We start from the raw sequence: 12,273 nt of genomic DNA, 5'->3' as shown, positions 1-12,273 counted from the left end.
TATGATGCTTATAGTTCTGCAAAACGAGACAAAAAATGTTCACTCTAAGAGTTAAAAAGATGTTTAATTCCTTCTGTTTTGATAGCATATCTCTCTTTAAAAGCTAAAGAATGGCAGATGAACACACTACCTTGTGTCTTCATGCCATTAACGGCGGCACCCACTGTGTCTCTCTTCACATTAATGCGCAACAAATACTCTCAGGTCAGCCTCCTAAAGGATTCGATCTCAGACCCCGATGTGTTCTTGTCTCGCTGTTCATTCCTCTTTAATCAACAAAACAAAGACTGAAAATGTGGCAAACTTTGAATTGATTTCAGTGCTTAAAGATCGACTCGTCTCATACTTTGGATTGATTGTTCAGCCTTATTTGTGACAGATCCTGCCGCCCTTCGAAGGCCCTGATCTTCAAAACTCTGCGTTTCCTTCCTTCCGAGCAGAGCCTTATAAACGATTCTACAGATACGATTGGGCATATCTCTATGCAGAAGCTGTGTTTGTAACATAGAACACTTATATGGATTTGAGATAAAGGTTTGACTATGAGTGCCAGTTTTTGGGACTTTTTTTTTTTTCACCCTGGCCTTATTATTTAAGTTATTACTCATTATTTATTTTGTCTATCTCCTTTTTTGTCTATATCCCCCACCACCACACCCAACCCCTGATTACATTTTAGATATTTTTATATGCTTTTTTCCATGGGGACTTTTTTTTCAGACATTTTATCTACCTCACTCTTTTTTTATGTACCTATATATAAAGTACATCTGACCTTTTTTCATGAAAAGGACAATATTATGCTCTCTGTATCTGGGTGAAACCTCACATAAATGCTACAAACCACAATCTCGGAGTGGAGAAATTACCGAGTTACAGACATTTTTTTATGACTAGCTGCTTTCTTTCCTATCGGATCTTGCCTAGATTTTGTTTATTATTTATTTTCTGAGATCAAAAAGGTCTGACAGTTGACTTCAAATGTGCTGGAATGTTGTTGATGTTTAATTTACCCATCTTTTAACTCGTGGGCAAAGATGGATTAGTTAGAATGGATTATTTTGTAATTTTTTCCAGTATATACTGGTTCTGCTCTCCTCTCCCTTTCATGTTTCTGAATTTCACGGTTGGCATTGTTCTGTTTTATCTTTTCATTACACATTCATTGGTGTGTTAAACTTGCATCAGAAAAACCAAATGTTAATCGAAGCAAAAACACTTTGGATATGAAGCGATTTACTTGAGTTTCGGCTGTTGTCAGGTGCATCCAATTTACATAATCATAAGTTTTTTTCCTGGTTTATATCAATATATATTTTTTTAATTATTAAAAAAACACCATGTGGAACGAACCATTTCAGTGCGATTTAAATAAAACTAAGCAGATGTGATATATAGTTGAAGAAATGTTAGCTGGTATTTACATATTTCATTCACAGCAGTTTGATGAAATATTGTTCATGCAGATATTGAGCCGATTAAACTGAAATAGTATCCAGATGCAAGATATTCTTGTAAATATCCTGAATTTTTTCGAATGACTTTATAAGGGAAATGTGAGTTTTTAGGGGGGAAAAATATCAAGCAATGATCATACAGTGCCACCAATGTTATGTTGGTCTTTTTTTTCTGCGTTTTTCGTAGTTTTTGTTAATCAGTGATTGTGCGAGACACCATCCTAATGCTCTCCTCTGACCGTCTCCGCTTACAGAGCCGCAACACGCGACCAATGGCTGATTTCTCGATTACAGATCTGTTGACTATGGGCTAGATCTTCTCAGGGCTGAAGGTTTTGAGTGGCCGTCAGAAGGACAGGAAGTGACCTGTTCCTCGGCGCTCACTGTACCCTGCTGCTGAAAACTGCTGCTCTCCATCATCTCACCAGATGCTCGTTCTGAAGTCCAGACGCGTGGTGTTGCTCTGAGAGTTACGTGAGGGTTGAGAGGGGAGCATTGGAGGTGTTTCGAGATCTGATGGCGCCATCTAGAACGTGAAGAAGGATTGTGTCATGTCTCAAGCTATTTCCTTTCACTCCTTGATGCTGGGGAGCGCAATGTTTGGTTGTTCGGTTGAGATGTGTTCGATATGTATGTGTTCGTGTCTAAAGAGGGTTGCAGATCCAAAATGGGAGGGGAGAATGGAGAACGTTTTGTGGTCCAAGTCTGTTCAAACCTGGCTGTTCTGATTAAAAAAGGCACTTATTAACTTTATTTGTGTGGTTTTCTTTTGTGTACATTTGAAAAAGGAAAAAATTAATAACGAAAGGAAGATGGAGGGATTATCATAATGGAATTATGATGGCATATTGTCAAGAGAAAATAAATATAAATAAGATATTATTGATAATAAGTACAGATAAATCATTTTGTGATTCGATTTGCATATTAAGTAGTAGGTTCGGATTATTAATCGTGAAGCAGTACTGTAAACTCAATTTTAGCTTTATAGTTAATGCATAAGAGAGCATGTTAATACATATTATAATTACATTTGAATTAAATGCATATTTTCACCTACCGATCTATTTTTGCATTTCAGTGAATTAATAAATTCATAAAATGAACATGGTTCAAGGCATTTTGTACGGTGTTTATGCATATCAGGAAGGACTGCTATATGTGCGGTATTGTAAGTGACGTCATGCATGAGCAAAATTAAATCATGCATTATTAATTCATTTTTCAATATAGCAGCAGTAGCTTTTAACAGATAAACACAATGAATTATGAGTCATTTAATGTGGTGTTTCCAGTATTTTTTCAGTGAACTTCTGAAAGCATCAAATGTGTCCAAAAGCATATTTGTATTTATTTTTAAAAAGATAAATAAAACGTAAATTGAAATTATATTATATCATATTAACGTTAGATTAGATTATTTATTAGTTATAGAACAGTGAAATGAGACGGTTCCGATTTTTTTTTTCTTTTGTTGAAATAAAAAAAACTACATTACCCATGATGCTCTCTGTCTGTATCCAGTGACGCGTTTGTTTGCAGACGGAAGAGCAGTTCGGTACACAAACAACTCATAAATAACCGCAGTGGTTTTCAACAGGGAATTATTCACATCTCATCCACGACAGGGATGCTGTGTAAGCTGCCCATTCATTCATGACATCCATCATCGTGTTTTTTATTGCGTAAGTCAGCTTTATTGCTCGCTGATTCTAAAAAGGAACACTTTGAGCTGCCGAGGAGCTGATGTTAGTCGATGATTAGATGTGTGTAACGTTAGAGACTTAATTTACATGTACGCTCGTCATTTGTTTATCAGACTGAATGACATTACAGCATCATCTTTATTTAGCATCTGACATTAAATAATTCTTTAATGCTGGTAGTAAACATGAGTTCATGAGTAACGTTAAGTTCAAGTGTTGCTGTCATTCTGTACAATACATCTCGCCTTTGTTTTTTATTGTTTTTATTATATTATTTTTTAATATTGTCCTTTATATTTTTATATCAGTTACTCTGTATATTTTGTCGTAATTCTTAATAAATACATGTATTTATATATCAATGAAATAAAAAAAAATGTCTAAAAAAATTTCTTTCAGGATGGAAAAGTAGAAGCTGAAAGAGGGCAAACTCTCTCAGCCAAAGACGGTTCTTGCAGCACATGGCGTCTGAACTCCATGAAGCCATTTTTATGGCCAAGCAAGAGCGACACAAGAATCTTTTCCTGAACTACAGAAACCTCAACAGTTTCCCCGTGGAGCTCCTCAGAGATGAAGGGATGCAGTTCCTGGAGCGTCTCTTTATGAAGAGAAACTCCCTCACTGCACTTGTAAGATCTTAGTCCCAGTGATGTTGGTTTTCATATCTGACTTAGCCCTGTATTGAAATATTATGAAAATATTTTGCATCCTCATACTGTTTTCCTCCTGTCAGCCAGACAGTCTGGCTCAGAAACTTCCCAACCTGATCGAACTGTGAGTATTAGTCATTGTTATACTGAATTTTTGGTCTTCTAACAGTGTTGTGTTAGTTATCGGTTCTGTTCTACTGTAATATTACTGTTGTCCAGTAGAGGTCCATCAATCTTTGGGACGTTTTCTTACCCACCCATAATTAATAGCTGTGTGATGTAAATGGGCCAAATCTGAGTTTTGTAAAATCTATTAATTTGTGCTACATTTGTATGACATCTGATGAAAAACAAGGTTATGACACATACTCCTGCCATCTTTCTTTCGTTTCATGTAGATATCTGCACTCAAACAATATTGCGATAATTCCTCAAGGTAATTTTATCTCATGATCACATTGTATATAGCAATATTTGGATGCCAGGTACTTTATGCATTACATGATACATTATGGTGTTTTTCCAGCAATTGGCAACCTTGTGAAGCTGCAGTCACTGGACCTGAGTGACAACGCTCTTCAAGTCATCTGTCCGGAGATTGGTCAGCTGCGCTCATTACGACATCTTCGATTGGCCAACAATCAACTGAAGTTTCTCCCGCAAGGTTATGCGCGAACATTTATCAGCATGACTCTAAAAAAACTGAGAATGGTTGCATTGCTGCTACTCAAAATAGTGATTCTCAATTCTGATGTGCACAGGAAAGTCTGATAATAAAGAATGAATTGCTGTTATATTTGGTTTTATTGCTTTTACGTGCTTAAGATCAATAAAAATAATAGTTCACTGCAAATAAATGCATGCTGCATGCATCAATTAAAATAGAACATGATTTAGATGTACATGCATTTATGAACTTATTTAACCTGAAATATTCCAAACGTTGAAGGAAGTCTGTGTGATTCGAACTGAATTATTTGCAGTAGATTGTGAAAATTGAGAGCGGAGTATAAATACAGTGCTGCCTTCCTGCCTTCTGTAACTTTTTTTTTTTATCCATGTGTAATTAAGCAGCTTTAACCGCATCAAACTATTTCAAATAGTATAAGGAGACTTTTAAACCTTGGTACACACTGCAGTAATTAACTTCATTTAGCAGAGAAACTTTGATTTTTGTGTTCAATGTGACACTTAAATGCTTCTAAGGAGTAAAACTTTATAAAGAGACTGTGGGAAAATGATTAAGCTTCTTTGACCCTCTCTTTAAATGCTTCGCTTCAAAACACACACATTGTTTTACATCAGTCTTTTTATTGCTTTTTCCCAATTTAATTAGGCAGTGTTTCATCTGAAGCCGAGACTGTTCGCGGCTTAACTTTATCATATGTCAATTATTCCAATTGTTCCAACAGTTTCAAGAGTATTTTAACTAGTGAAATGCATTGCAATGCATTAATACAAATATGGTTTCTTTTTAATGTCTTATGGTGTATATGCTCCTGTTTTTGCCAGCAGAGGGCATAACAAGAGTCTCTAGTGTTATAATATCCTGCTTTCACCTGATTGAAACTTTAACAGAGATGTATATGTGCTTGTATTGGTAGAGCTGGGAGATCTCGGAGAGCTGGAGACTCTGGACGTGTCCATGAACCTCCTGAGGACTCTTCCGGAGCGTCTGCACCGGTGTCTGTCCCTGCAGTGCCTGACGGCAGACCGCAACCAGCTGCACTGCCTTCCTCGCCAGCTCTGTCTGCTGCCCGACCTCAACGAGCTCTCCATGGCTGCCAACTGCCTGACATCACTGCCCCTGGGTGAGAAGATACGATCAAGATTACATTACATTCACAATTACACAGAAGGACGACATTTGGGGGTCAGTAAGATTTTTGTGTGTTTTGATATAAATTAATACTTTTATTCTACACAAATTCATTCAGTTGAAAGACATCTATAATGTTATAAATAAATATGTTTTTTCTATTCGTTAAAGAATCCTGAAAAAAACATTCAAAACTGGTAATAATAAGAAATGTTTCTTGAGCAAATCAGCGTATTAGACTGATTTCTGAAGGATCATGTGACACTGAAGACTGGAGGAATGATGCTGAAAATACAGCTTTGCATCGCAGTAATAAATTAAATTTTTTAAATATATTGATTATAAAAAAAGATATTTTAAAATCTAATAATATTTAACTACATTACTGTTTTTAGTGTATTTTTCATTAAATAAATGCAGCCTTGGAGAGCATAAAAATGCTACTGATCCCAGACTTTTGAAAGGGAATGTAAGCATCATAATTAATTTGTTGTCTAGTTATGCTCAGCCCAAATATAGTCCATGCCAGTTCTGTGAAACCATATGATGTTTTTTGTGAGGAACAAACCAGAAGTTATTAATATTGAGAACTACAGTTGAGGGAAGTATTCTGTTCCTTGTGCACATCTATTATATCACTTTAGATGACTTGGAATATATTGCACGAGGACCAGGTGAATTATTTGATGTTGTTGCCAATATACTGAGGTTGTATGTTTTTGTCAGATCTGGGGCGCTCCATGGAGCTGCAGTTTGTCTTTGTGGACAACAACGCTCATCTGAAGGGGCTCCCGTCGTATCTTTATAACAAAGTCATCGGCTGCAGTGGGTGAGTGAGTTTTCTCCACACTTTTGTTTTAAAAATATTTCTCTAATTAATCATGATAAATCACATCTAGCATTTTAAGATGTGTGATCATACATTTATTTTCTTTTGAATCTTTATGTGGAAATGCTAATGGTTGAAAGTTAATGTTGAAACAACACAAGCAAATGATCAATTTAACATTGTTTTTATTTGTCATTTAGTAACAATTACAGAATATTATTTAAGTGAACCTTAAACAACATTCACATAAACCAGTTAAAATAAATCTGTGCCTTTTATATAGTGTTTGGTGATGTTTTCATATGTTTTTTCTAATGAAAAATGTCAGTTCCTTTTCCCCCATTTCAAAGTTTAAATTGCAAAATTTAAAATGTTATTGTTATTTTTCTCAGATCATATATAGCCCAGAAATAAAGAATCAAATTGATTCAATAAAAGACAATTAGAGTTGATCTAATTAAATTATATATATATTTATACACACACAAATACATAATGTGTCAGTATGGGCATTTAAATCTGAAATAGTTAATTTAACATAATAATGAATCAGCGTGCAGCAATCATTGAGATTCCTGTGAGCGTCTGGACAAACGGTGCCACACAAACTCATGGAAAATGTGTGTAGAGTGAGTCTTTGGTCAGACTTTCCATCCATTTCTCAAAGTAAACAACATTGATTTTTTTTTTTCACACATGTGACTCTGCAAGAACGTACTTTCCTCAGACGAGCAACAAAACTCTTGATTATCTCTTAAAGACCCAACTAGTTTTATAAACTGTAAACTTCAACTGGACTTGTTAACTTTTAAAATGTTCTGCTGCTTTGGCTGCATATTTTCCCGAGAGCAATTCGCCGATCCCAAACAGATTCTGGGTGGATAAAATGCAAGACTATCCGGCATTATAAATCAATTACAAAAAGTATGACAGTTGCTGATTTGCCAGTGTGTATATATAGCTTTTCATGGTGGTTGATGTGGTTGTTTCCTGGCTTTTTCAACCTGTTCACTTGATGTTATGAATCTGTCTGCATGCACAGATGTGGTCTAGCTGTGCAGATCTCTGACGTGAAGCAGCTCAGTCTGACGCTGGGAGATGTGACTGTTCCTCTGCCCTCTGAAGTGAAGGCCATCGGCTCTGACACTGACCATGTGTTGCCTCTGGAAGAGCTGGCGTGCAGAGTACTACATGCAGCCTACAACAGGACCAGTAAGGGTAAGAGTCGCAAACAAACCGACAAAGCATCAGGTTCCTTCACCTTCACCAGCCTAAATCTTCTCACGTTCTCCCGTCTTGTGTGCAGATGTGAAGTTCCTGACACCATTCCTGTTGCCCAAGAGTCTGCTAGATGTAGTCCAGTGGCCTCTGGGTCATTGTCACCGCTGCAGTCAGCCCATGTTCACCGTCGTCTACCCTAAACCGTTTCCTCTCAGAGAGACCGCACTCGCAGGAGTGCACAAGAGGTACGGAAACAAAATCCCCTTTTGTTACCTCTTTGTCACTCTGTATTTAAAGTGTTTATCCACTTATATTATTCAAGAAAAACAAAACAAAATAAACAGCTGTTTTTTTTTTATTTACCATTTTCCATCTTCCAACCTTGGGGGCCATTCACACAGAACACTGTTTTCAATTTCAATGCGTTACTTTTCTATTGTTTCTCTTACGCGCTAGACGGATGTGCCTTGCGTTTTTGCCATGTCAAGTTAAAAGAACGCCAACTTTTACACGCAGCACCACCTTATCAATCTGTTTCAAAGCAGTGGACCAATCAGAAGATCCTGGAGGCGGGGCAAGCATTGTGTGTTTTTGTTTACAGTAGCAAGTTAGCATGAAAACTGTTTTATTGCACGGTAACATGGCAGAGGAGGCATCCTGCGCTGCGCTTTGTTAAAACCATTCCTGAGTGCTGCAAATACCTTTATGTAGCAAGGATCCATTCAATTTATAAAAAATGACAGTACTGACATTTATGATGTTTAATAAATAATATATCTTTATTAAAAATGTAAAAAATACAAATAAATGTGGTTCCTTTGAACTCTCTATTTGAAGAATTCTGAAAAAAAAAATGTCTACAAAAATATTAAGCAGCACAGCTGTTTTCAGCTCTGAAGGGTCATGTGACACTGGAGACTGGAGTAATGATGATGATAAATTCAGCTTTGCTTCACAGGAATAAATTGTTTTAAAATATACTCAAAGAGAAAACAGCTTATTTAACATTGTAATAATATTTCATATTTTGCTGTATTTTTAATCAAATAAATGCACCCTAGGAGAGCAATAAGAGACTTCTTTTAAAACATTATAAGCATCTTACTTGAGCGGTAGTGTAATGCATGTCCCCTTTAAATGCAGGTGCATTTTGGGATTGACTGTGCATATTCATGTACAAAAAGCATCCTCACTTCCACACATCTCAGTTTTCCTACATTCTGAAAAACTCCTTCCTTTCTTCTTCTTCTCATTCTCTCTCTTTCTCTCTCTCTCACTCTCACACTGGTTTTTCTGACCCCTGTCACTTGCTCTATCTCCTCATCTTCCTGTTCATTTGATTGGTTGAAATGATCAGTGCTTGCTCCGTTGCCGTCATGTTCCATCTGTAATGCAACGCTGTGGTTTTGGTATCAGCATCCAGCAGCGTAACCCAATCATCCTGCTCCACTGCTGCTCTCAGCTACTTCACGTGCATTAAGAGATCTAATCCACTCGCCAATTACCTCTTACCCCGAGTGTTCGGCTGATGTTTGGAGAAGAGCGGTGTGATCGACAGAAAGAGAGGGAGGCGATCTGTTTAAGGGAATTCTTTTCCATTTTTCTCTTTTACTCCCGTAAAGCTCTTCATTTTCAATCTCGGGCCGTGTGTGTGTGTGTTTGTGTATGTGTGTGTTTTGTGAAGGTATAACAGGAAGCCCTCACTGTTTCAATAGCACTTCATCGACCAGCCTTGTGAAAGCTTGCATGTTGTGGGAGTAACATGACCTCCCTTATATACGCACACATTCATCTGCACATATATTTTGTTCTCCGGTATGAAAGCTTTTTCCCTGTGCGATAGTTTCCTTTCAGCTAACCATACCAAAAATGTACTTTAGGTTTCTTTGACCACTGTCTTTTCGATGCTCCGTTATTTGGTTTTGGTAAGGCGGACATGTGTGTGTATATATGTATAATTTCTTTTTTTTTTTTTTCTTCTTTTTTTTAAAGAGGCTGCCATCATCTTAACACATTCTGAGTGATGTTAAACTTCAGTCAATACACATCAATTTATTGCATTATCTTTTATGCAAAGGTATTTTGAAAATGCATGGTCATATCAAGTATTTTCCTGTAGATATTAAGCTCAACCTCAAAATTTGCATAAAAATGGTTGGACGTAAACTTGTAACACAAAACCTGGACCAAATATAGAACTGCCTACTGTAGCAAGGAGAAAGGTTTGCATGTTTTCTGCACAAGATTTCAGGACATATTATTATAAGCTGATTTTCTTTGCTCTTTGTATTTTTTTGCACAGAACCACTGTGAGTTTTGTAGCGTACTGCTGTTCTAGCCATTGTCTGAGGACGTTTAACCTGCAGGGCTGACGTCTCCCATACGCTAACCTCACATCACTGCTCATGGTGCTTTCATCTTCACGAAAGACCTGGAGAACATCGCAAGAGACTTCCTGAAGAACTGATACCTCTCTTCACGACAGCCATTAAAGTTTGTCCTTCTTCTGTGTGTAGCATCTTTTAAGGAAAAGACTTTACATTTAGCAAAAGAATGTGACAAAATAAAATGAAACAGTGTTTTTTAGTCTATAACCCGTACAAACAATAAATAATATTGTTTGAGTTGAGTTTATTACGGTTTACTGTAACCTAAAAGGTTCAGGTTCGTTATTCAAAAACATTTGTTCTGTGTTTCAATGATTGCCAACTTAAACTAAAGAGTTTTAGGTGAGATATTAATATTTTTGTTTCCATTTGAAAGGAAAATAGAATAGTTTTTTTTTTTAGATCCCTTTAATGAAAATGTCATGTTCCTTTAAAAAGAGAACTAAAAAGGACTATTTACGAGTTTGTAGCTCTCTGTTGTTTTTAACCATGATACATTACGTTAAAAGTGGCTTTTTAAAGATAAATGTGTGTATTTTGGATCTGAGGCTCATTAACAAGTGTGTGTGCTGTGGGAATTGACCAGCACTCATTAGCTAAAAGCAAATCACTTGTGTTGATCGTATGTTATGACTTTCGTATTCAGTAAATGTGAAAAACATGCAGCTGATGGTTCTCATCGAAGGCAGCTTCAAGGGATTGTTTTAAATTTTTTGTGTGAGACCGAGTCACATTGTGGAGATTGACTGATGCCACACTACATCTGTCAGTCAGTGTGCCATAACTACAGCAAACCATCATTGTCCAGCTTTCAGTATTTAGACTATTCTCTCACTTTAATCAGACGCGAGCAAGAGAACAACTTCGGGTTAATGTGTTGATGTTACTGTTACAGCCAGGTCTTCTAGAACAAGTTCAGCTCAACTCTTTACACGTTACAATGTTCTTATAGTTTCATTAGCACTTACAACTGGATAACTGAGCTGAATGTTTGGCAATAATGATGTTTAAAACATATTTTGTTGTTATTTCTAATGTGTGCTTACGTGAAATTTAATTCATATGGAGTCATTTTGAATTAAATGTAACTTTTTTACAATGTGAAGCTGCATCTAATGCATCATAAATACACAGAATCACAACATCGTTTTGCGTTTTTTAGTTGTTTTTATTTTTTATTTTAGTGAGCTGATTGACATGCTAATCACAAAATAATAATAGTAATAAAATAATACTAGATGAAGCAGGTCAGAGCTGGCATACTGTAGTATGGCTTTCATTTGACAGAATTTGGAGACACTTTAACTACTTTAAGACTCTTTGGAACAATATTACTTGTGATATTTTTATGTATATCATCTGGAAATACTCAGACAACAGAGAGTTTAATTAAATGTCTGTTCGCTGTATCTGAGAATTGAAATAAGATCTTTTAACAGTTTATTGACTGTATTTTGCGCTTGCAATCAATTCATGCTGTGCTTGCTGAAAATGTTCAAACGACCTTTGCTTCGACTTTATGTGATAATTTATTTCAAAATAATTTTCTGTCTATATGCATTTAATTTGGACGTTGTTTAATTAGTCACTCTAATGATGTGCAAATATAGTCACATCTAATTGCTTATGCCAGTGAAATTTTAAATGTAATTTGTTTTCTATGTATTTTTATGTTATTTCTCAACTGCGAGCCGAAATAAGACAACAGTTTTGAAATATTAAAAAAAATAAATTGACAAAGCATGGCAAAAAATCAAATGTCAAGGCAGGCTGTATTACATATTTCCTTAGTATGGCTTGTCTGATTCCCAGTCAATTAATTAGATTTTTGTTCTTCAGCCTAAAAAAAAGCTCCTATCCTGCACCGTCACCGACTTCACTGATACTATAACATTCATTTATTTCATAAATCACCCTGAATGAAACATATTCATATATTTTCCTGTCTCTGACACTATATATTCCCCGTGACAGGCCAACAGATGTACTGTATCTCCTGCCTGCTGTTCTTCATCTCACTAACATTTCTAAAGATGACATTTAGTTTATCTACAGTAGAGTAGATTCATAGATTACTGTGAGGTCATTTCCTTTGGAAAGTCATTTCCTTTAACAATTTTACTATTCAAAAGCTCAAAACCTTTAACACACACACATATATTGTATATCGTTTATGTTTATGTATTATTATTTAAATGTGTGTG

The 12,273-nt window shown here is 36.0% G+C and overlaps 1 protein-coding gene across 3 annotated transcripts; it reads left to right on the top strand.

Annotated features, from left to right (window-relative positions):
* Window positions 1-2,985: 2,985 nt before the first annotated feature.
* On the top strand, window positions 2,986-11,215 carry LOC128017326 (leucine-rich repeat-containing protein 28). 3 transcript variants are annotated; one of them, XM_052602670.1, is made up of 10 exons: window positions 2,986-3,094; window positions 3,563-3,792; window positions 3,897-3,937; window positions 4,212-4,249; window positions 4,340-4,477; window positions 5,418-5,624; window positions 6,359-6,461; window positions 7,504-7,679; window positions 7,768-7,927; window positions 9,985-11,215. In XM_052602670.1, the coding sequence occupies exons 2-10, from the start codon at window positions 3,625-3,627 to the stop codon at window positions 10,052-10,054; spliced, it is 1,101 nt and encodes a 366-aa protein (XP_052458630.1). In that variant the 5' UTR covers window positions 2,986-3,094; window positions 3,563-3,624; the 3' UTR covers window positions 10,055-11,215. The 3 variants fall into 3 exon arrangements, with proteins under 3 accessions (XP_052458630.1, XP_052458629.1, XP_052458631.1); XM_052602669.1 differs by having other exon boundaries at window positions 2,994-3,142; XM_052602671.1 differs by lacking the exon at window positions 2,986-3,094 and having other exon boundaries at window positions 3,649-3,792; window positions 3,901-3,937.
* Window positions 11,216-12,273: the final 1,058 nt, after the last annotated feature.

This window comes from Carassius gibelio, chromosome A7, assembly GCF_023724105.1.
Source record: "Carassius gibelio isolate Cgi1373 ecotype wild population from Czech Republic chromosome A7, carGib1.2-hapl.c, whole genome shotgun sequence".
NCBI lineage: Eukaryota > Metazoa > Chordata > Actinopteri > Cypriniformes > Cyprinidae > Carassius > Carassius gibelio.
The sequence above is the reverse complement of the archived record's forward strand: the minus strand, read 5'-3'. Positions and strand labels throughout refer to the sequence as shown.

Coding starts and splice junctions, on each gene's coding strand:
- LOC128017326 (XM_052602670.1), top strand. CDS start 3,625: ATGGCGTCTGAACTCCATGAAGCCATTTTTATGGCCAAGCAAGAGCGA. Junction 6,462..7,503: donor AAAGTCATCGGCTGCAGTGG/GTGAGTGAGTTT, acceptor CTGCATGCACAG/ATGTGGTCTAGCTGTGCAGA. Junction 7,928..9,984: donor CTCGCAGGAGTGCACAAGAG/GTACGGAAACAA, acceptor TTTTTTGCACAG/AACCACTGTGAGTTTTGTAG.